The 26,438-nt window shown below is 32.3% G+C and overlaps 1 protein-coding gene across 1 annotated transcript; it reads left to right on the top strand.

Moving 5' to 3' along the window:
* Positions 1-856: 856 nt before the first annotated feature.
* Sur-8 (leucine-rich repeat protein shoc-2) lies at positions 857-15,049 on the top strand. The gene is made up of 4 exons (XM_072523900.1): positions 857-1,956; positions 2,567-2,739; positions 8,819-9,054; positions 9,929-15,049. The coding sequence occupies exons 1-4, from the start codon at positions 1,130-1,132 to the stop codon at positions 10,388-10,390; spliced, it is 1,698 nt and encodes a 565-aa protein (XP_072380001.1). The 5' UTR covers positions 857-1,129; the 3' UTR covers positions 10,391-15,049.
* The last annotated feature ends 11,389 nt before the right edge of the window (positions 15,050-26,438 follow it).

The raw sequence follows: 26,438 nt of genomic DNA, 5'->3' as shown, positions 1-26,438 counted from the left end.
TTTAGCAGGTAATACCCAAACGGGTCCCCTCTTATACCTGAGATTGGAGCTCTCCAGAAAAGGGTGGAATAAATTCGTTGGCGACCGAAGATCAAAGAAGCTTCGATATAAACAAAATGAGGTATAAAACCGGTCTTCTTTGCCGTTCGAGACAAATCAAGGGTCAACATCCGTGGACTTCGAGAGATTCCAGGCTAACGGCTGTTTGATATAAATAGAGAAATTCTCATGGTATTAGGCAGTCTGAAAAATAATATCGCGTCGAGTTTCGAATTGTAACGAAGAAATAAATATTGTAAATAAATAATATAAATTAAAGTAGTTGTGATAAGCGTAAGAGTATTGTATATATAAATTAAATAAAGACTTTAATAAACTAAGTGTTAGAATATTTTAATAATAAATAAAGTTAATAAATTAGACTAATAAACTCAGTACAATATCCTAAGATTCAGAGAAAAACGTTATCATGGTGACACACAAAGTTTAGAAATGCTAAATTATTTAAATCTGGTTATATTCAAAATTTAATAAACTTTGAACTACACTTTGTTACTCAAAAGAAAACTAAACAATTATTGATTTTAAATAATAACTATCAAAACAGGAATGTTTTTTATTTATTCAGGAGTAAATATTGACGCAGGAGCGTGTGGAGAGAACTGGAACTGGAAAAGTTTAACAATGGTGGTTATAAAAGCAGACTATTTGATACTGGTGATACATTAACATACATGACCAAGTGACCTTATGTCGAAAAGATCAAAGACGGAATTTATGAGTAATCTTATTCAGTGATTTTATTAAACAGCTCCATCATACCGATACAGTTCCTTTAATAACAACTCTAGAGTTATGTTACTAACTTCATATAAGTGAGAAGAGAACCTTCCATAATCCATGTAAAGTGTTTATATGGGCGGAGGCACGGTCGTCCTTCGAATTACTGTTGCACCTGTATCAGAAAAAATAGATTCTTGATCAAGTGTATTACATCAAAACTGACATAAAATACTATCACTCCACTCAGACACAGTGTAGTGTTACGATATGACCTTACACACCTTCAAATACGACTTACAGCACTTGTAAACAAAACATAATGGCTAACTTTTAGTGGAAGCAGAAAATGTCACAAGCTAGTGGGGATCTCTTGCTTTCATCTGAAGACATGCCTGAAGCTGAATCCTCTGGAACCTTGGATCATGTTAGTAAGAAAAAGTTCTCTTCTGGATCTCTTGCGGGAGATGTTACAAGGCCCAAGGTGGTGACAGTCAAACATCCAGAGTCCAATAAACTAAAACCTACAGCCAAAAAGAACAAGCAGCCGATTCAGGCCGATTTAGATGTATCTAAGGAGTTTATAAGATGTAGAGAAGATGGTTTAAAGCGTTTAGATTTAAGTAAATCCAACATAACCTTGTTACCCCCTACTGTTCGGGATCTACATCATTTGTCTGAGCTCTACTTGTATGGTAATAAAATTGTATGTTTGCCAAATGAGATAGGCTGCTTGACCAGCCTCCAAACATTAGCTTTAAGTGAAAATTCTTTGACTTCTCTACCAGATTCCCTTGAAAATCTAAGATCATTGAAGGTTTTAGATTTAAGACACAATAAATTGAATGATATACCAGATGTTGTATATAAGCTAACCTCCTTAACAACCCTGTTCTTACGGTTTAATAGAATAAGATATGTAGGAGATGAAATTAGAAATTTAACTTCATTAACAATGCTAAGTCTCCGGGAAAACAAGATCAGAGAATTACCCCCAGGTATTGGTTGCTTGATTCATTTACTAACATTTGATGTTTCTCACAATCATTTGGAGCATTTGCCAGTGGAGATTGGACAATGTGTGGATTTATCTACTTTAGATTTACAACATAATGAACTATTAGATATACCTGATACTATAGGGCAACTGCAACAACTGACAAGACTAGGTTTAAGGTAAGACGAATAGAAACAATGTAGTTTTAATCGCACATGTTCTGCTTGTTTAAAAATTTTTTAAATTTGATGAGGTGTGAAGTGTGATATTACTATTATGTAGGATAATGACATTTTATCTCTGCTTATTACTGAATTGTTAATATTTTTTATAATAACATTAAACATTTAAGTTCTTTAAAAGTCAATTAATGATTTTAATAATTTTCAAAATTTTGTATAAATATATAACTGGTGGGATTATTGACTGAAACATAAACAAATAATTGTAGTGAATTATCAGGTATGTGGTCTGTTTTTATTTGGAAATAAAATTCTGTTGTTTTTCTTTAGGTTTTTTAAGTTTTCTCCTTATGATGCTTATAAATAATTAGCGAAATATTGAGACCTAAAGAAAAACCAGAGTTTTATTTCCAAATAATAACAGCCTACATACCTGATAATTTACTACAATTATTTAGTATAATTAATATCAAGAAAAAACTGAAATTAACATAATTTTAGTTATCTTTCTTAAGACTTCGAAATTATAGAGCCAATGCCTATACTTAAATATATATTTATAAAAAAAAAATATGTGTAAATCCTTTCATAACATTTAATTTTGTAGATACAACAGATTAACCCAAATCCCTCCATCATTGAGCAATTGTAAACATATGGATGAATTTAATGTTGAAGGAAATGCAATTTCTCAATTACCAGAAGGACTGTTATCGAGCTTAAGTGAACTTACTAATATCACTCTTTCAAGAAATAATTTTTCTGCTTATCCATCAGGAGGTAAGTGCTAAATTTCAACACTTTATTGAAAAATTAGGCATTTGGGCGTAATTTATTTCTGAACTACTCAACTTATCCTATATATCATATATCTACTAAAATTTAATCAAATCCAAAACATCTTTTTGCATAAATTGCAAACCATAAAAATCATTATAACAATTTTTTTCCCAATAATATTTTTCAAGTAATATTATGTCGTTAATAAATCCCTACTTGCTGACTTGCACTAGCTGAGTTGGACATTAAGATCCAGCGCCCACGGTGTAACTGTTTTAAAACTATGGTCTGAAACTGATTGCGCTTCCAACTGTTTTGTGATCTCAGCAGCATAAAAGCATGGGCATTTGGCCCACGACATGATCTAACTAACTGGTTTAGCAGTTTGTTATAAATATTTGGTTTATTTGGTAAATCTTTTAGGAAATAAATACTTTAAGATTAGTCAAATTATACCAAAATTAAAGACTGATAAACAAATCTTGTTTAAGTTATTTTAAATAGGATAAAGAATTTATATTAACTGAATAATTGAAAAAATTTACCAAGATTTCTATTTTAATTGTGTACACATTAAAATTGGCAGCTGAAGATAATTAAAAATGTAAAGACTATTACAAAAAATATTAATCTATTGATTTTTCAGAATAACAAATAACTTTTTCACATTGGAAATTTAATGAAAAATCTTAACATTATGTCATTTGTTCAAATGTCTCTGGTACCCGAGAAATATACACTGCTGAGCATAAAATTAAGACCACCCTGTAATTTGCATTTATTTTAGAAATTATTATTCTTTTTTAAATATTTTCAGTTGTAACATAGTTTACGGATTGCTTAAAGAAAACAATGTTTTTGTCCTTCAAAGTTTATTGAAAGTAATGAAAATGAACAATTTTTCTTTGATATACTAAATATTGAAAAAAGACAATTTTAATTTGATGTACATTTTATTGAAATAAAAGAAATTTTAAGAACTTCAGTAGCGAGTATTCCCTCCTCTGGTAGTGATAACAGCTTGCAAACAATGAGGCATTCTTTGTGTCAGATTTTGGATCACATTCTGTGAAAGATTGTTCCATTCCTGCAACAATATGTCGTTACACTCTTTTGAATTTCTGGGGGCCGCCACATATCTTCTTAAATGTCTCTTCATCTTATCACAAACATATTGGATATGTTTGTGATAAGATGAAACAAACATACGCTCTATGGGATTGATATCTGTAGTACGAGCAGGCCAAACAAATCATGTGATTTGATCCTCATCAAGATACTCAGTCACAATCTGTGCAATGTGGGACCGTGCATTATCATGCATTAATGTTGCGTTGTCTCCAAGAATAAACCATAAACGGTAAAACATGGTCTTCTGGAACCTGTGCCAAGTACCTATGCGCAGTCAATTTCGTATTTTTGATAAAGACTAACTCCGTGTGAGCATCAAATGATATGCCTCTCCATGCCATAACTGACCCTGCACCAAATGGAAGTCTCTCGGCAACACATGCTTGAGTGTATCCCTCGTCTGGATGTCGCCACACTCTTAAACATTTGTCTGAGCCCGTAAGACAGAATCTCGATTCATCTGAAAACAATACATGACTCCAATCCTGTATTGTTTAAGCCAAGTGTTTGTATTTCTCACTGCTTGCAGATGATTTCGAAGAGAAACTGCCGTGACCGTTTGGTTTCTTAAAGCACTAGAAACGATAAAGCGGTCATCTCTCTTTAGAGAAAATTTAAGCTCTTATACATATTTCGAAAACTATTACTTTATTTGTGTACTAGCCTTCGAGTTAAGCAGGTCAACTTGGCGGTAAGTCGTTTATTCAGATTATGTCTTGTAACTGTCCCACTAATTTCGATTTTTTTTATTAAATATAGACTTGATGTCACTTCTGTTTGCCTTCAAACACCCAACTTCGCATATCGTATCGTATCTTGTATCCATCATATTGTAAGTTGCATATTGTCTATTGCATCTTACATCGTACATCCTACTGCTGCATATGTCCTGCCATTGAGTTCGCTAGACACCATCCTGCCGCGGTATTACCTACGACACTGTGCGTATTTCTGTTGACACAGTCGTCGAATGGTTTATTGGCGTCAGTCCATAACAACTACTGCATCCTTACCCGAGAACATACCTCTCAGACACGTGCCAACATGAACCTAGGAGTACAGTTTATTGTTTTATTTTATTCGACCCAAAAGCCGAGAGTTTTACAAGCAGAGACACTAAATTCCGTTGTAAGGGATTTATAACATTCCATACTTTATTTTTCTTTGTGACAAAGGACTATTTATATTATAAGTACGGTCAAATTATTGCTGATTATGTAACAATAAAACAATGAAAACTTTGTTTTCAAAACTTAATTACATATATTGATACATATACAGGCAAAATATCAACAAAAATAGCCAAACACATAAAAAAGAAAGGAATAACACCAGCTTTCAGAACAAATAACAACCTAGTCTAATATATTAAAAACAACAAGAGCCAACATAAAAAACACTTACACAGTGGTGTGTACAAACTTAAATGTGGCGACTGCCCAAAAACTTACATTGCTTACATTGGTCAAACAGGTAGAAATTTTAAAAAATGAATAGCAGAACATAAAATGGCTTTCAATAATAGAAAAACAGATTCTACATACGCACTTCACCTTCTAGATCATAATCATTCTTTTAATGACGAATTTAAAATTCTACACATTTAAAATAAAGGCCTTAAGCTATCTTTGATAGAATCTATGGAAATCAACAAATTAAAAAACACAGATATAATTCTGAATGACCAGCTTGAGACAAACAGTTCTCCCCTCCTCAACCTATTTCATTAGAGACTATAAAGTGTAAACCCATGCCAAAAACAGATCACTTGAGAAAGGCAATTAGCCGAAACAGCTGTAGTGATAAGAATTTAAAATAAATTTTGTGGAAGTTTTGAAAACAAAGTTTTCAGTGTTTTATTGTTACATAAAATGAATTTCCATCAAGTAACGGTCGAATCCATCAATCATTGCTGATTAATTTATATGTATATATTTATCTGTTTTGCTTACCTGTATTTAAATGTTATTAGTTAAAAAAATATGGTGATGACTAAATTTAATTACATTTCCTCAAGGTGGAACAATTTTTAAATTCATTTAACTTAGGAATTCATAGATTTCAGAATAATTTTTAAAGTAAAGATTCTCTTAATTAATTTTCGATCATTTCTTTTCAATTTCTTGAGGATATTATATTTACATTTATATTTCTCATTTTAGCATACATTTTTTATGTATTTATTTACGTATATTACTTTTTGGTGGACATACAACATATAAAAAGGAAAAGACAGTTAAGATTTGATTTCACGTACAGGGCGCTTGCGCAAGCGCCCTGTATGTGAAATCAAATCTTAACTGTCTTTTCCTTTTTATTTCGATATACTCTGTACGAGTACTAGAGACCAGTTCGCTAAGAATTTTGCTTAGTTGAGGAGATATGTTGTGGAATGCAATTTTTAGATTTCCTGTGTCTCTCTTAACATCTTTATCAACGTCTGTTTTGCCTTGCAATTTTTAGAAGGCACACATTAAAGCGGAATTCTTGAATTTGATTTCGAAAATTAGTCTACGATTTTATACAACATATAATTTATAATTAATTTTGTTCAACCTTATCTATTTTGAGTTACCAATATAACACTGTCAGAGCAAATCTTTATTCTTTTATTTCAACACATAAGTAGTGATTAGTTGTTTTACTATATTTGACATTGTCTCTTTCAGGTATGATTTATTGTGTAACTTTAATAATTTATCTACATAATGTGTATTGTATTATTATGTTTTAATGTTAGTGCTTATCTCGTGATATAATTAAACTCCTGATTACTATTTTGTTCCCGTATAGTAACCATCTGTATCTTTCTCATATTGTTTTCGTCTTATTTTCTCATCACTTCGCATCTTTCCCGTTATCGTTCTTATCTTATTTTATGTTCATTCCCTTATTTACTAGGTTTCCCTGTTCCTTTCAAAAATAGGGTGGTGCCCAAAATTCTCTTCCCTTTCGTGTTTCTTTCTCTATTTCACTCGTTTATCTTCTGTAGTCTAGCCATTTCGAACCCCGACCAAGATACCTCTACCAGACTGAAGCCCGGACTTGTAATATCGTTCTTTGTGTAAACCTCCCTTTTGTTTATAAAGAGGGTACAGTTTTATCATCTCATGAGGTTAAATATTATTGAACTTAGCGAGTCTCCCTGTTTGACTCCAGTTGTTATCTCTGCCTGAACCTTTACTTCAGTTTTCTTTCTTACGTATATATTTCCTATCAGTTTTGTAACATCCAATGGTATTTGTCTATTATGTTCTAGATGTACAGCGTCTGATAGTCTCACTCTGTCGAGTGCCTTCCTAAATTAACGAAGGATATGCATTATGCAAGCGAGTTTATAGATTTCTCAATTATTTGCAGATTACGAAGACCGCATCGTTACAAGATATTCCGCTTTCGAATCCTTGTTCATCTGATATATCAAGTATTTTTGACAACTTACTCTATATTAAACTTTTTTTAAACTAAGAAAATATTTTAATTTGAAAAATATAAATAAACAAAATAACCTTGCCTATATTGATACGAAACAGTGATAAAGTATTTCGATAGCCACAGGAAGTCCAATCATTAATTATCGCTTAAACAAATGCATCAGGTGATGAACAACTATCGCGCTTTTATATTTGGGGCGGAGATAGAGTCCGCGATCGGTATCGCCCCTATGATCGTTCCCGTTATATTTTTATTTATAAGCTCAGAAGAGTAACTCGTTTCTGAACCATCTCTTTTGATTCTTATCTCGCTCTCCATTTTGTTCTCAAGAGCCGAGACGATATACTGAAGTCACACCATGACAAGTGCGAGATAATTACGATATTTGGATCCTTCTGTATCAGTGAACTGTTTACTGTACTATGAAGCTTCGCAAAAACAGCATTAGGAATCGATTGAATGAATAAAGTTTTGTACCATTGTAGCACATACGTTGTGTGATATAAAAATCGAAAATAAAATTTGTCACACTTATAAAAATTTGTTTTATTGAATTTTTTTTCGGCGTACCCAGGTAATTTTTTATTTTATCTGGCTCTCCTTATAAATCTTACCCATGTCTGAACTCAACCTACATCATGTGTTCTGTTTTATTCTATCTGATCTAATATTTTTTTTCTAATTGAACATCGCAATACACCTAGATTGGCTTTAGAGACAGGGTGGCAAGATTTTTTTGTCTCCTCAGATACTGTCTAATAAAAGGGCTTCAATCATCATAGGAGATGATGATTGATTTGTTTTTTGTTTTTTTTTCCTATAAATTTAGAAACTAAACATGTTTATAAATTAACTCTAATCTACGTTGTTTGGAAGTAGCAAAATGGGTTATAACGTCATCGTAAAATTTATTAGAGTTTTGGAGAGATTTTAAAAGTTTTTTTTTTCTATTCACATTTGAGACGAGCTTGACATTCTCTTTATTGTTGACAATTTATTAGTTTCGGTAAGAGTTTGTTGTAATGAACTGCAGTATATAAAATTAACATATCTTGTAACTTATCTCACCTTCCGAAAATATTTGGATCAGCATATAAAACTTTAATTCATTTTCTAATTTTATTTAAAAAAAAAAAAAATATGGATAATGATCACTTAACGCTCGGAGTGGTTGAATTCTTTTAAAACCCATGAATAAAATTTAGTCTGTATAATCTCACAGATACTTTTTTTATTTCACAGAAACAAATGACATCAACTTATTACCTGAAATAATTAATTATTGAAATATTGAATAAATTAACTATTAAAAAAATCTATATCTATAAATGCGTGAGTCGGTACTGCCGACCCTGACCGGCCGCCACTGCCTAGATTGCACAATTTAAGCTCACTCGATGATCCGTTAGATACATTTTTCAATCAGGAAAATATAATATGTTTTTTTTTTATGTTTTAAAACTGAATATTTTTTAGCTTTATTTATTATGTTTACATGTCTTTAAATCTTTAGGGCCTTCGCAGTTCGTCAATGTGGATTCTGTCAATTTGGAACACAACCAAATTGACAAAATTCCTTATGGAATATTTTCAAGAGCCAAACATTTGACAAAATTAAATATGAAAGAAAATCAACTCACTTCCTTACCGCTTGACGTCGGAACATGGACAAATATGGTTGAATTGAATCTAGGGACAAATCAGTTAACCAAATTGCCAGATGATATACAGTGTCTGCAGAGTTTAGAGGTAAAATAACTATTTTATATATTTTTTCTTTCTTGTTCTTTCGATGACTCCAGCTCTCCTCTCCTCACATGCCATACAGCAATGTGGAGAATATGTAGCAGTAATATCTCTATTTTCTTTTTTTGTAGAAGGCGACTCTGGTTTTTTCAATGCGTGTTCTTATTTCTTTGCCCAAGTAGGTGATATTGTGGATTCTTTCTAAGTTTATACCACATGCTCTGATGTTGATTGGTTGTAACTCGTGTTTTGCTGACAACCGCAAGTTTAGTATTACACATGTTTCGGTCACCCTGTTTATAAGTCGTTGCAATTCTTTTTCGTTGAATGCAAACAGTACCGTGTCGTCTGCGTATTTGAGGTTTTTGACATTAATACCGTTAATTTTAATGGCTGCATCTTTATCTAAGGCTTCTTTGAAAATAAATTCGGAATGAATATTAAAAAGTAGAGGCGATAAAATATCCAATCCCTCACTTCACGACACTTCACGTCGTATTTCCACTGCTTCCTTCGTATTCTGACCAATTTGTATGTTTGCACATTGATGCCCTGACGGATGTCCTGGTCATCAATTTCCACCTGTTGTTCCCACCTATTATTGTTATAAATAGCAAAAAATAGTTTGAGTTCAAGAACAGTACATGTTCAGGATCTTTTTTACTCTATATCTCAAAATGGGATATTTTTTGCGTTTTACCCATTCTACGAGGTGTCTAAAGTAGTACTGCAGTACTTCTGCGAGAATAAAGACTGTAGCGTTAGTAATTAAAAATTTATGTTTTTTCTAAAAATTGAGGATGTTGCACTTCAATTAAATTACAATAACTGTCTATATTATGAAAAAATAGTTTATTTACTTAATCAATATTTTCAGGTATTAGTTCTTTCCAACAACCTCCTACGTAGAATCCCTCCCAGCATCGGCAACTTGCGTAAACTTCGTGTCCTAGATTTAGAAGAAAACCGCCTGGAGCAGCTACCCCAGGAAGTAGGCTACTTAAAGGAGCTCCAAAGGCTCATCATCCAGTCCAACCAACTGACTTCTTTACCCAGAGCAATTGGTCATCTCACCAACCTTGTATTTCTCAGTGCAGGGGAGAACAATCTGGCGTATCTTCCAGAAGAAATCGGCACCCTCGAGAATTTAGAATCGCTATATATCAACGATAACCCGACTCTACATAATCTTCCATTCGAGCTGGCTCTGTGCTCTAATTTAGGAATTATGAGTATAGAGAATTGTCCTTTGTCACAGATACCGGCGGAGATAGTAGGTGGGGGGCCTTCTTTGGTGATACAGTATTTGAAAATGCAAGGACCTTACAGAGCTATGTGATGATGCAATTAGTGTTGCTTTAATTTTCTTCTTTGTCGAGAAGACTCTTTGTGATTTTAAGACGACTGTTAACGAAAAAGGACTAGGCGAGACTATTTAGTTAAGGAATTTTGCAGCTAATTTAGAAAAAAACCGGTTTAATTTCAATTACGAATTTTTCAGGGCCATCAGATTCACATATATTTTACGTTAAAACAAATAGACACTTTACAAATCTTTTTCGTTGTGTTTAATGTGTTAAGCAACTTAAAAATGGAAATGTGGGCTTTCGCGGGTAATGTTTTGCAATGATACATTATTTTCCGGGTTTATACATTGTGGTCTGGTTTTAAGTAGTCTGGAATTATTTCTGATGATGTCTCATTCACGACTGCCGCAGACTGTATCAAAGGTGATGTGGCAAAACTTTATTACGACAGTGATATGCTCTTTATCAGCAGATAAATGATTATATTCTTGTCAGAATTTAGTCAATGATCGCTTTCTTTTACAAAGTTGTAACGTTGCTTTTAGGTGGTTTATTTAGCGTGACACAGTTATGAACGCTATCGCACCATTTTGGATAATGTCTGCCGCAATTGCAGAAGGAGAAATAATTCCCGAAAACCGCCAATAAACCCGGAAAAAAATGCATAATACAAATGTAAGCAGAACGCGTATTTGTATATTTTGCCCTAATATATATTTGTATAAATATTAAAGAATACTTCAAGAGATTTATGTACATATAATTTGTACGAGAAATAATTGTTTTGGACAGAAAGGTTATGGACCGAAAATCGCGTAGTTATGATTTGTGACTTTGATTTTTATTGATATAAGTGCAGAAAAACCGATTCCTTGCATATTAGGCTACGCCTAGACCAGGAAAATAGCAAAAAAAGTACCCTGTTTGGGATACTGAACCGGCCAGGCAAACGACAGTTGTTTTAAGTAGTATGGACCTCTATAACAAAAATTTATATGTTTCCTGCAGTCGATTTTTTGAACATAATTAATTATTAACAAATTAAGATCAAAACATGGTAAATTTTCGTCTATCAGCAAAAGTAAAGCATTTGAAACAAATTTGAGAATAAGAAACTTAAGTCATATAAAAACCTTCTAAATTTTCCTATCCTTATTTGTTGCTTAGAAAGTTGCAAAATAAGTAAAAAATTTTGGTTTTTTATAAAAAATTTATAACCTTTATATTACAGACAACGTTGGGTCCTGTGATGCTTAAAATACGGTCAAAATTTCAAGTCTATCGGTCAAATAGTTTGGTTTATTTAATAATCTAATTATTTAAATAATACATATTCGTATTGTACGCAAAAAGTACATACAAATTAAAAAAAAACGTCGAAATCCATAAAGAAGAAAGAGAGATACAGTTAACAGATTCTTTCCCCTCCACCGCTCTCACTAATTTCAAAGTCGACCAATTTTGAGGACCAAATTTTTAAAGCTTTGTGAACGATTCCATTAAAATGCAATCTTTTTCGAATTTTTTACATTAAAACTTTAAAGTATCTTCTTTTAGATGATCCTAAAAAGGTATCTTAATTGTTATAAACAAAGCTGCTATCAATTTATAAAAAAAGGCACTAACTTTGTCCCACAGTGTCATAGGTCAACTTTTTTTCTTTTAAATTTGTGAAAAAATTCAGTCTGTCAGTTTTTTTGCAGTAAATGGTTAAAAAGTTATTCTAATTGTTTATAAGAAAAAAATCGACATGTTTTTACCAAATTATTTTGCAATATTTAAAATTATTTTCCTCATGTTTTTTTAAACAATTGAGGCCCTTGGATTCTATTTTCTTCGTTAATTTTCTCCACTTCTTCCGGTCGTTTGCTCTCTCCAATTCTGGACTCCTATACCATTTAAATCGCCTTTAACTGCTTCTAACCACATTTTCCGTGGTCTTCCTCTCTTCATTTTACCACCGCCTTCTCTCCTCCAAAAAGCATCTTTTTTACACGTTTCTCTGGCATTTAAGTGATGTGACCTAACCATCTGACTCTCTGTGCTTTGACTTTTTGTACAATTAGGGGTTTTCCATACATCTCCATTACCTCTTTATTTGTTCTTCTTCGCCAGTTTCCCTCCGCCGTCCTAATAACACCAAAAATCTTCCGCATCACCTTCCTTTCCCAGATCTCGATTTTTATTTCATCTTTCTTATTCATAGTCCAGGTCTCACAGGCATATACTGGCGGAATGACTGTTTCATATACGTATTGGAATTTTTGCTGCACTACATACATTTTTTGCTTTTAGAATATTGTTTAATGAGCCCATTGCTCTTCTTCCGTTTAATAGTCTCTTTTCTATTTCTTTTTCTTCTTCCCTTTATTCGTTATTGTTACACCGAAATACTCGAACAGGCTGACATTTTCAATTTTGTAATCCTTTCCTCTCGTTTTAAGTATGGCGAATTTATTGTGTTTTGTTATAACACCACGTATTTCCATATACTTTGTTTTCTCTTCATTTATATACAACCCAAATTTTCTTGCTCTTCTTTGCTTCTTGCTTCTTTTTTTGTTCTTGTTAAGAGGACTACATCATCTGCGTACGCTATACATTGCTGTTTATAGTGGAAAATAGTACCCGTAGTTTGGATCTTACTTTCTCTCATTATTGCCTCCAAGACAAAGTTAAACAGATCAGTAGAAAGTGGATCTCCTTGTCTTAATCCTGTTGTAACCGAAAACAGATTTGACATACTTCCTTCTATGACTAATCTATTGTTTGTACTTGTTAGCGACATTTTCAATAATTTTATCAACCTTTTTGATATTCCTAAATTTTGTAGAGCTTTATACAACTTTTCCCGATCGATAGAGTCATACGCCTGTTTAAAATCAATGAAGAGCATGTGGCGTCCTAGGTTTTGTTCGTAACTGTTATTTTGTATCAATTTTAAGGTAAATATTTGATCCACTGTCGATCTTCCTGCTCTAAACCCTCGTTGGTATTCACCTACAATGCCATTCTCGTATGCTATCCCTCTGTAATTTTCACAAAGGGTTCTGTCACCTTTCTTATGTATTGGGCAAATTACGACAATACTCTATCTCTCTGGCATTTTCTCCTCTCTCTACACTCTCGGTATCAAATTACATAGCTTTCTTTGTAGTGTGACCCCTCCTTCCTTTAAAATTTCCGCCGGGGTTCCATTCTCCCCTACACTTTTACAGTTTTAAATCCATTTTATTGTTTCCTTTATTTCCTGTTCTGTTGGTTCCTCTACGTACTCCCCATCACTATCCTCTGGCCCATTGCCTCATCTGTTTGCACCTGTTCTTCATTATTTAGCAGCTCTTCAAAATATTTGGCCCATCTGTTTAATTTTTCTGCAGTATTTCCAAGGAGCAGTCCTCCTTTTTTTCCTGCAAAAAATTGTTTGTCTGTTTCTCTTCACTTCTTGATAGAAATTTTTTATTTATTTGCTAATGTAATGCTCCTCTATTGTTTTTTATTTTCTTTCCAAATATTCTCTCTTTTTGCCTGCAGATTCTTTTAGCTTCTTTCCTTTTCGTCTCATGTTCTGTAATTGTTTCTTGGGTTCTATTATTGTCTTTTTCTAACTTTGCCTTATTTCTTAGCATTAGTGCTCTTTTACATTCCTCGTCGAACCAGTCTTCTTCTCTCTTCGCTCCTGTATTGCCTAAGCAAACATTAGCTGCTTCTGTCATTGATGTTTCGATTTGACTCCATTCTTCTTCCAATGTATCAGACAGTAAGTCGTCTTCCTCTAATCTTGCGGTAATCTCATTTTCTAACATCTTTGTCACTTGTTGGTCCTTAAGTAAGGCCACGTCATATCTCTTTCTGTCTTTTAAAACATTTAGTTTTACAGGTAGATCTTGTTTAAGTTTGGCTATTACCAATATAATGATAACTACTGGCATCCACACCTCTATAACTTCTGCAATCTCTGAAACTATTATATCTAAAGAATTTTACCGTACATTAGATATTTCACTACCGTTACCATGACAGAAGGGAGTAAATGGTTGCTGTACACGTGATTTTTTTGAAAAAGAAAATTGTATTTTTACAAAAATAATCCCAAGGGACAAATTAAAATATTCCACAATTTTACTCAAAATGTATTGTTTAGTACCAAACATAAATTAGAAATAGGTGATTAACTCCAGTCTATTTGTAGACGGTCGCAACCAATTTGGTTTTAACTTATTTCGTGTAAGGTTGATATTATTTACTTCCGTATATTGGATAAATATTTCGTAGATCATGTAATCATGAATATTTTATCTGTTTCTAAATTAGTTGCTTTAATTCTCTTCGATATTTATCTATTAGAAATATTTCTGATTTTCTCGCCTAGTCCTGTAAGTCTATTCGATTTTTTTATCTTTGTATTTGCAATGAGTTTTATATTTAGTAGTTTTTTTGAAGAAAGAAGATTACTGGTGCTGTAAAAATACTCATTTGAAAAGTGAAGTTATTGTTTCCAAAAATAAACGTTCGATGCCAAATCTGTTTTTAGATTTTATATTCTTTTATGTAGATAATTTTTAAATATACGTACTCTATATATCTTTGCGCAAAATATATTTTTATTTTTTAAGGCTGGATTACCAGTAGTCTTCTTTGAATAATAAACAGTATTGTTGTTAAAAGAATAGAACAGTCTTGCCAAGAAACTACAAATTTTTATATTTTTAACATGTCTAACCTTTGAAACCGAGTGCTTTCACACTAACTGTTTTAACTGAAAGTATATCTTACTGCAATAGAGGACCTCAAACGCTGGCGCTGGTTCGAACAAAGCCACGATATTTCTATGGGAGATACAAACGCACCTATGCGTTTGTAAGCTAAAACTAAAGGATGCGGAACAAGTTTAGGGAAACAAGAATATTTTTGCGATGTTGGAAACTAGTTTCTGAGGACATAGGATGGTAGAAATGCCTTTTTAGCGTTTTCTTCGAAGACAAAATACGTTTTATTTAAATTTCACCTGCATTATAATATATACAAAATTATTGAGTTATGTCCGAGACCTGATTGACTAAATATAAGTATATTCCTCGCCATCTAATGCAAATGTTCAAATTTATATCTACTAACTGGGCCAGGCTATCGGTCAGGTATTATTTTGGCGAGATTTATTATGTAAGTGTGTGTAGTAAGTGGGTTAATACACAATTACAAAAGAATTATGTAGGATTTCTTGTTCCCGATAAGGGACAACCGGGTTCACAGATTGTCTAATATTGATCAAAAACCGCTATGAGTAGAATCTGTCATCTTTTAAGCGAAGGTGGCAATTTTACATAGAATAAAATGCAAAACACACAAAATTTGTGGCCAAATGCTCACGTGGTTGACCTAAGAATATATGATAATTCTGACCGTATGAAATTATTAAATATTTAAGAAATTGTTTAATAAAATATGAGATGGATTAGGACGAGAGAATTCCTTATCTGTATTAATACTTACTCATTGAGTATAACGTATTTTCTACAAAACCTCTTTGAAATCTATAATTTACAAAAAGTATAAAGTAGGTACTAATAATTCAGACTAATAGATCGAACGCTCTCACGTCTTAAGTAAAGAGAAATTGAGGATTTAGGCAAATATGGGTGAGACGAGAAAGGTAATTACCAAAATTATTAGTGATTTAAAGATTGTACATACAATCGCGAACACTACTTTAATTGAACTTACTTGACTGCTCAGCAGATTGAATATGATCGGTTTGACGTTGATATTTTCGCGCAGAGTTGCCGTATTGCCCAAATTGTAGAAAATCTACGGAATTATGAAGTGATGAAAATGTAAGGTTATTTTTTTAAATTTATTCGTTCAGAGCGACAGGATGAAAAATGCAACGAGGAAAAAAATTAATTATTATATATTAAATAATTAATAATTATTATAATTTAAAAGCTCTAATCATATTTTATATATATATAATGAATGTAAACAGTTCAATATTATAGAGCATAACACAATATACTATTATAAGTAATATCGGATAACTCTTCTGATTTTGCTTAATCTAATTGTGAAATTTGGACCATTTAATTATGCCACATGACGATTGCGCGTCTAAAAACTTGACATATCAGTGGTTTCAAAGATACTTTTCAATTTTAAAGGTAAGTTTTTCATTTATAGATCTACAAATTATGGCCATTCTTGTAGTATCAGTAATTTTATTTTGGCGCGAGTTTTTTAGGTGACTGCAGTAACACAAGATAACAATTTCACCTTTCTAAACATCACTGTTTTCTTACTTATCCCTTTACTAGCACTTACTCTTATCGGTGGCCCTTCATGATTACGCTCTTTTCAAAATATTGAATTTATAGATACACGAGTTCTTTACATCGACCATTCTCCCATTAGAATTAGACAAATTGTAATTCGTAACAGGGTCTCAAACTGAAAAATAGTTGTTTTCATGTATAAAGTGTAAGCCATTTTAAGAGATTACACAATTATGATCGTGTGGCTCATTGTTTAAACAACGATTTAATGTACAAAAAAAACAAAGTTCAAATTTTTTTATTATTGCAATATTTAAAAACGGTAAATTTGAGATCTGGTAAATCATTAACAATCGGTTAATAATTTGTTTAAATAATTATAAAAAAACCAACGAAATTTTCTTGTATTTTTAATTCTGTGAGAAAATACTGCCCTTGTGACCCTTAGATTACCATAAAATTTATTAAGAAATATTAATTTATATATTTTATGTTTAGGAAAAATCTAATTTTCATTTTGTTTGTCCTTCAAAATGGCAATTAAAAATGTAAATTTATTGGTAATGTTTTTTGCGAATATCTTTGCAACATATAAAGATATCGATATGCCATTTTATACTCTGAAGAGCTGGAATGTCTACACATATTATAAAAAAGTCATCACTGTATGTTCAAATCCAATCTCTTTAAAAATTTGTGATTTTTCCCGTTATTGTGGACCGATTTCGATATTTTTTTTAATCTGAAATATCGCCTTCAAATTATGCATTAGTTTGTTATGAACAATTATTATTGCAAAAAACTGCATTCTTCGTATATCCTATGCTGAATATGTCACCAACATAGAAGTTATCCAGAGAATTTGGAAAGAAAAAGAAATCGTGAGCAGAATTAAATTAAAAAAAAATTAATTATCTAGGCCAGATATTGAAACACGAAAAGTATCGCTTACTCCAATTGATTATGCGGAGAAAATTTGATAGCAAGTGAAGGCCAAGCAAGAGAAGACACTCGTAGCTTCAAAATTAAGCAAGACCTAGTTTGTTTGTTTCTGGATATAAAAGGAGCTTATGATACAGTAGATCTTAATATACTTAAATATAAAATGTGTCCACTTGGTCTCAATAATAATATATTTAATCTATATTATAATAGAACAGTATGGTTAAAATATAGAAATATTCTACATGGACCAAGAGTTGTAAATCATGGTCTGCCGCAGGGTTCAGTATCAAGTTCAATATTATTTAACTTACAGTTCTCCTCGTATTTACAGTTTGTTTGACGAAAACAATAAATGTTTACAATATGCAGATGTAATTTGTATATACTTCACCCAACAAACCTACGACGGCTATTTACGGTCATTGAGGCATATAGTTGAAATTATACAATGGACAAATGAAAATAATATGACTATGTCCACGGAAAAATCCAATATTATGTTTTTCACCAGGCATAGGTTGCGCGCAACGGTGATCATAGCTTCGAGTTGACGTACTATACCAGTGGTGAATCAGTATAAGTATCTAGGGATTATATTAGATAATAAACTTCTGTGGATTAAACAAACCGGACCGATAGGACCGACAAACATGAAAGGCAATAGTAAACGCAGCAAAGACTCACGGAGAGTTGTAGCGCCATTGATGATGATGATGTGGATTAAACATATTTAACTTATCAAAGGTAAGTGTGAAAAAAAGAATAAACACACTAAGGTGTATTACCAACAGAAAATAGGGTGCTGACCCCAAAACAGCTTTATTGTTCTACAATGCCTGTATTCAGTCAATCGTGGACTGCGGGTGTTGGATATATGGATCAGCAAGCAATACGAATTTAAAAATATCAAATCGCGTACAATAGATACTTTAGAGTATGTTTAAGTGCAATGGTATCAACTCCAACAAACGTTATGCTAACAGAGTGTAATGAAATCCCGTTAGAATTACGAAGATAACTATTAGCGCAAAAGTACTGTATTAAGATGAGAAACACGGAGTCAGGCAATCTGAGCAATCTAACAAATCTGGCATTATTAAATATTTAAAACTTAACTAAGAAATATTGGAAAATAAAAAATTCGTCCCCACTTACAGACGCATTTATTGAACCCAGGAATTATACAGAATTACAGAAAAATAAATTACTACCAATTTATAAATTTCCGTACAAAAATTTAATAAAAAATCCAAGAATCATAATTCCTAAATATATAGAATCAAATCAATTAAACCATATTTTAGTAAAATCTATACTGAGCGACTTAGTGGATTACACAGACGGTTCTAAAAATCAAACAGAAGTCAGATGTGCTATATGTGTGTAAAAACGTGGAAAAGATCTGTGGAGGAAGCAGGATTCTCTAATAGAGTTGAAGGATCTTGTAAAGAATCGGCAGGGATGAAGAGTAACGATGCCGTATGTTCCAGTGTAAATTAAGGGAAGTAAGTAAAAATAATATTAGTATCACCTTTAATTGGATGCTACTGACAATTACAATACACATAGATAAATAATTTTGAAATACCTGTAATAAACTGTGGAAGGCTCTATTATTTGTTTGACTTCAGTTTTTGCAGTATCCAGTTATTTTTGAACAACAATTTTATAATAAGCAAAGTTATTATGTCATATTGTAGCTCCTCAGTTTTTGATAAAATATTTTCTCTTTTCGTATGGCTGTGCAATAAATCGAACAAACCTTGGCAAGACCGATCTATTTAATATTTTGTAATTTCTCTGAAAAACTTCTAGAATATTTATTAATATTGCTATTCAACAGACATATAGCGATTAAGACATACAAAAAAATTAGATTTAGTAACGAACTGACAAAGTTGGCATGAAAAAATTAAAGCTATGTGTCTGCTCTAATTTTTCAAGTTGAAGATTCTCATATTCTTTTGTGAGGAACTAACGCGCACAAACATTTTTCTTCCTCCAAATATCATTTGAAAAATGTCGTTTCAGTAAACACGTTTTGTCTCCTTTTAATGCATTTTTTGAGGAAAAATTTTTAAAATTGGTTACATTAAATTAAGACAGGTGCATATACATTGAAACTTTTTTAATTTCTGGGTTTATTGGTCTGTTTAAATAAAACACTTAATTATTGTCCACAAGGAAAATGAAATTCCTGTCGTTGGCTGTATAGCATGAACCACAAAAGTTTTATTTAAAAATCCCTTATAAAAGGTATTTAATTATTGAGTTACTCAATTAAGGTTACTTAATTATTGCTTAAACGTTTCGGCTATTTGCCATTTTCAATAAGCACTTAAATTATTTGACATTACGTAATACATTATTTGGTGGTTTTACATGGAATGCAAAATTGGTATCTGACCTTAAAATAAATATGGCGAGTACTTCAAAATACCGGTGTTTCAGGGTGGTATCTTAAATATCTGCTAATGTACATTAAAAAAACAACTCAATTTATTAAATTATGATACATATTGGAAAGATCTTTGATATCAGTCTTTGTTTTTTTCCAAAATCTGTACATTTTCAAAATCAAAAGAATGGCCAATTCTAGAGAATGCTTGGCTAAGGCTGTAGTGTTTAATTTGTTAGTTTGTACACTATTTTTGTGTTCAACGACCCTTCTAATTAGATATTGGTGTGTTTGTCCAATATATGTTGAATTGCAGTCTTTACAATTTATTTTATAAATAACATCTTACTGATGATCTTTATTAACATTGGGTTTCCAATTCATTTCATTACATGTAAAACCAACAAATAGTGTAGACAAAATATAATTGTGTATTAATTAATGTTACAGAATTAAAGGGTTTATTGAAATAGCAAATAGCCAAAACGTTTAAGCAATAATTAAGTGTTTTATTTTTTATAACACAGGAATTTAAAAAATTTCTATTTAAAAATTCAGAAAATAACAAACAAACAATACAATCATACAAATATGCAGTCACAAGTATGATACAAAAAAACTTGACTACCGAATTATGTGGCAATTTTCAAAGAAAAGGCAGAGACTATTCATTAATTCTCGACAAGCAAGTGGTAAAAAGTTATCAAAAATAGGTACCCAAAAAGCAGATACGGAAATGTATAAAATATTTCGTAATAGAGTAACAATACCAAACATTACGAATGCGACAAAAGCTATCTATAAAAAACCTATATACGACAGTTGTGCTTCATGTTAACTAACGAAATTGCAATGAATATAAAGAACATTATATTAACTCTATAATACAAAGGCAAATGTAAAAGTTGACAATTATACAAATACGGATGCCATATAGAACACGGAGTGAGGCAGGGATGAGTTCTGTCATTATTCTGATGAAATCTTTAAAAAAGCTCTGGAAGACCAATGTGGCATAAAAGTAAATGGGAAACTGATCAATTATATCAGATATGAAGATGGCATTGCAATTCGATAATTTACAAGACGTCGAGCAACTGCTAAACGATGTCAGCGAAATAGGAAGAAAAAAGAGTTTGAATATAAATGGAAATACAAGCTTACACCTTTATGAATAATGTAACACAAAAAACGATCGACAATGTTTGAAGTACATAAAATAAACAAGGTCGCGTTGCTCAGAATCGGGAGAGATGTGTACGTGGTTCTTTGGATGATTCTTAGTAATACATAAACAAAAGAAAAACGGAAACGAAGAAAAAATAGATAACTACTAGAGCTAAACCAGAAATATTGAATAAATTACACAAAAAAACAAGTTATAAAAAGTAGCCAAAAGGGCGCCACTTTGTCTTTTCTTCGAGAGACAAGTCAAAATCAAAATATAACATGCGAAAAAATTACGAAATGTATCCCGAAAATAATGAGATGTTTCCTTTTTCATATTGACCACCAAACGGAAATATCCAGCTTCATAATTATCTGCTGAAGCAGGATAAAAAAGGTAAAAACTTACAATAACTTGTGGGCATGTCTATACCCACTGCAATTAAAGATAACTCATTCTGCGCTAAATTAATCTTTACTTTTGATTTACCTCGTGCTATTTCATTGACTGTATACTGTTTTAACACAATATTGCCCAAAGATACAATTGATCCTCAACGATAAAGATGTTTTCAAACTGAAAAAGCCGGCTAACGACCAGCGAAAAACTCCGCTTCCGGACCGGTCTCTTCATTGATCAGACGAACAGTGACTCTCCGAAGAAAAACTCTTTCTCCGATTCTTATTGTAAACAACTACTTAAAGTATGTTTTCGCATTTGAAATTCTTAAAACGCTAAATAGGAACTTATGAGATATACAGAGAAACGATTACCCAAGGCAATTTGTTTATTCTATTCTAAGAGACATTAAGGGTTTTTATTTGAAGATTTTTTAAAATGCATATTATAAGCTCATACAGGATCGCATAAAAGTTACTGCTTTCTAAATTAAATGGAATTAAAAAAATAAATAAAATACAACAATTATTTGAAAGAGTAAACTTTTTTTAATATTTAGGACGTTACGTCAGTGAGAAAATAGACCTCGATAATAAAACTAGACAGAATTGAGTTGGTCATTCAACCTTCAGTAAAATAAGATCCATACTCTTCAATGATAAGATCGACCTCAAGCTACGACGGGAAGTGGTAAAATGTTACATAAGGTCAACGCTTTTATACGACACTGAAATTTGAACTCTGAAAATACCCACTATATATTTTCTAGAGACCATATAAACCTGGATTAACAAAAGAATGCTATTGATATCATGGGTGGAAAAACAATCAAGCAAAGAAGTCGTACAAAAGGCTAACTCTGATCGGGAACTTTTAAAAACTATAAAATGTCTAAAAATGTCCTATCTAGGTTACATTCTTTGAGGTGACGCATATCATATCTTACAACTAATAATAAAGGACGATTTAGAGTATCTGTATTGTCGACCAAGTTTTTAAACTTTTGTAGGACCGAGAAAAATTTGCAAATAACGTAAGTGAGACCGGAAAAGGCATATAAAGAAGATGAAACAATTAGGCGACAAATATCGACGAAATTTAAGATAAATCAGAATAGAAAAGGTAAGAATTTTATTTAACCGTAAAAAATTAATAGTTACTGAATTTAAGAGATAAAAATGATGAGTAGGAGGACTGCGGGATGTCAGTTTCGCCGGTATCGATGAGCACCCAGTCCCCACGTTGCCTAAACTTCGGTCTCTCTGCACAGTTTCACTGAAATTTCGTATCTTTTTGCTAGTTAATGAATGTATTTCATGGCAGGAATAACATGACTGTGACGTTTGTTTTTACCTGAAGTGCATTTTTAGGTGTCAGATAGGTTGTTGAGTTCCATCAAGACGATTGTATCTTTATTTCTACATTTTAACCCAGTCCCTCCCAGTTCTCGTCTCATTCACAGTGATGATGCGGTTAAAAAAGTATTCATCACCATTTGCCATTTCAAAAATTACTGAAAAGCTTATACTCGGAATTTTTTTATCATCGATCAACAACTTCTTCATAAACTTTGCAATGACGCGATGCGTGCTCAGTTTTTTTCTTTTTTTTTTTGCATAAACCAAAGGAAATGTTGCACTCCTAAGACATTTCACAAATGGTTAGACTACGGTTTGAACGGACTTAACTTTTCAGTATTTCAACATGCCATTAATCAAAGTTGATGGACCTTTTTAAACCCTCTGAACCACTCACGACATCGTAACCACGACATAATCCCAAAGGCCTCTTACAACATTTAACAGTTTCGGTAAAGTTTTACTAACTGTGACACAAACATTGTTATTTGCTTTTGGTTTAAATTCATCCTCTAACGTATCGAAAAATAGCCATACGTGCAAAATCCGTTCTATAAACATAGCTGAACTTATACTGAATCCCATTTTACAACAGTAACAAAGAATTTTAATAATAAAAGAAGATCTCCCATACAAGACAAATTTTGCACGAAATACTGTGAAGAAACAAATACTTTGAAATGGAGTAAACATGGAGGAAAATAAAATATCTATTTATAGCAACTTCTCAAAGCAAAATTGTGTTGTGGAACGTAGTATGAAGTATCCAATATAGAAGTTTGACAATCAAATCATAATAGTTACAAGATATCTAGCAATTTTCAATTACATCTAAAGTGCCATATTTTATTTGCGATAAATACCGACTGTGTTTACTGAAATCGACCGAAAAGTTAAAAAAAAACATTGTTTCTAGTCTAGAACTCCCATATCATATGAATGAATCTTGAAATTATTTTTAGACGAATAAAAAACAAAATGACTTCCACGTTTGTGAAGATGTAAAGGTAAAACACGACAAAAGAGAATTATTAGTCCATACAATGAGTGTCATAACTATACAGGATGTTGAAAATGATAAATCTATTTTTATCTTTCGGACCTACTTTTTCTGACGCTGTTATTGAATACATTTTGTCAGGATTTCTTCTCAACGTTTTTTATATACCTTTTGCGTAGCCATTTTGTTGTCAATTGACATTTTAATATATATTGAACATTTGAACACTGACAATTGTACGAAAAAGATCTACAGTCTTTCCCAAACCCTTCTTTCAGTGCCTCACTAATTTTGACGTCATATAGGATTTTAAGAATGTCGAGAATTATTGCATGACATTTTAGTTAAATTTGACAGTTGCAGGATCGTAATCTCTCTTTTTCTAATTGAAAATAATTTAATAATTTTAATATTAGTCTTTGTTCTTTCTCGATATATCTCGGCATATTTAAAATATTTTTATGACAATAAATACAAAATTAAATTTTCACTGTAAAATGTCTGATAATACTAACCTGGAATGACAATTATCATTTTATCAGTTGACATTGTGAAAGTACTGTCACGATCGAGGCAATCTGCGTCAAATTATATTTATGCGCATCATTGATTGGATATTTATTTAGCGTATTCTAAACTCCAACCAATTATACATCCGTAAGTAGAATTAGCTTTACGATAAATAATTTTCTAAGCTCTATGTATAATAACCACAGACTCACGTTTTTTTCTGTCACTTCTAGCTTAATGTGTTAGAGAGAATTCGATCAACTATGACGCACTGAAAGAAGGGTTTGGGATGAACTATAAACTTAAACCTAAGCGTTATAATACAGCAGAGCATATACCTTTTTTGTTATTTATCAGTGTAAAATGAAGGCTTTTATGAATTGTTGTATAAACAGATAAACTTAAACCTCTCGTAGTGATCGGAGCTAGAGCATGTTATTCCTTGTTTAAAACTATAAAGACTAGTAAGTAGTTAACACGGCATTACACGCGTCAAAAAACTTACGTTGTAACACGCGCTCGATCAAATCGACCGTATACACAGTTTTGGTTTTAATTAATAAAAAAAGTAGAACTTAAATATAAACTAAAAATCTTTTATTTTAAACTTACGTTACAATTTTTCATTTATTGTTGGCTTTTATAGCATTCGTTACAAATCTGGGAAGTATGTTGTCGGCATATATACTTTTGACACTGTACGCATAGGAGCTTCATTTTTCTGTTCTTTTTCGACGAGCAAAAATGACATCTGCCTGGAACGTCATACTGGCTATGTTGCGTAGATACCTCCAGGATGCCCAATATTTTTTTTTATACGACTTCTCATAGTTACTGGTAACAACCATTTCTCGACGACGTTTAAGTTGCGGTGTAATGAGACTTCATGCTAATGATTTCAAAAAGTTTCGGCGAGTACTATGAGTACCTATTGTTATTTTTGTCATCAACGATATGGCTATTTATTTCAGATATATTCAAGGAAGTAAAAAATAATGTTAGAGGCCATCGGCAACTTTTTCGTGACACAAAAGTTTCTTTTAGCTCATCAACGGTATCAACACCTCCCTTTGTTGTGATGTAATAATAATGTAACTATTTTGTTTTGCTTGGACTGGGACCAAAGTCATGTCTTCGATGAAACCAAAAATGCTCGAAATAGCTTTACGTTCCTTTAACTTTGCGGTAAAAATCTCAGGAATTTCTTTTTTATTTTTGCGAATTGTGCCCATAACAGTTAGTTTGTTTTTTAGCAAATCTAAGGCTAAAGGTATCGACGTAAACCAATTATCAAAAGTTACATTCCTTGCAGTTCCAGAAATTGGTGTAATTAATCTTTGTACGACTGAAGAGGCGCTATTGTCAACTTTATAGGGCCCATCTGGTTGAGTCCCAACATACACCTCTAGATTATATGTGTAATATGACGTGGAATCAAGAATCGCTAATATTTTGATTCCATACTTTGCAGGTTTATTCGGTATATATTGCCGAAATCCACATTTGCCGCGAAATGACTTGAACATTTCATCCTCTCCTCATCTATCCTTTATCCTTCGTAGGGATGTGGTGACGTTATGGTATTTGACGAATGGTTGCTATCCATTCTTCTCTCTCCTGGCGCGGTGTGCTGCCTCAGACAGAGAGTAACCGGTAGCGCACTTTATTTGGTCTGACCATCAGAGTGGCGATCTTCCTCGGGTTCTTTTACCATCTACCTTGACTTCAACCACCAACCGCTCCATGCCTTCCAATCGTCTGGTAATGTGTCCAAAGTACCTCAATATATTTTGGTTGATGATTGTGGTAAGCCTAGTATTGATGTCGAGTTCTGTCAGTATTGAGACATTTGTGCGATGTGCTGTCCAGGGTATGCGCATCATTCTACGATATACCCACATTTCAAAGGCCATTATACGTCGTGAGTCGGACTTTTTAATGTTCCAAGTTTCTGACGCATAGGTAGCGATAGGAAAGATAAGCGTTCGTACTAGGCGCAGTTTCGTGTTTCTGGTTATGTCCGTATCTTTCCA

This window comes from Diabrotica undecimpunctata, chromosome 2, assembly GCF_040954645.1.
Source record: "Diabrotica undecimpunctata isolate CICGRU chromosome 2, icDiaUnde3, whole genome shotgun sequence".
NCBI lineage: Eukaryota > Metazoa > Arthropoda > Insecta > Coleoptera > Chrysomelidae > Diabrotica > Diabrotica undecimpunctata.
This window is presented reverse-complemented; position numbering and strand designations above follow the sequence as displayed.

What these genes read in the sequence shown, in the direction of transcription:
- Sur-8 (XM_072523900.1), top strand. Translation starts at nt 1,130, where the DNA reads ATGTCACAAGCTAGTGGGGATCTCTTGCTTTCATCTGAAGACATGCCT. An exon ending in TTCTGCTTATCCATCAGGAG is followed by an intron (nt 2,740 to 8,818) that starts GTAAGTGCTAAA and finishes TTAAATCTTTAG; the next exon opens with GGCCTTCGCAGTTCGTCAAT. An exon ending in AGTGTCTGCAGAGTTTAGAG is followed by an intron (nt 9,055 to 9,928) that starts GTAAAATAACTA and finishes CAATATTTTCAG; the next exon opens with GTATTAGTTCTTTCCAACAA.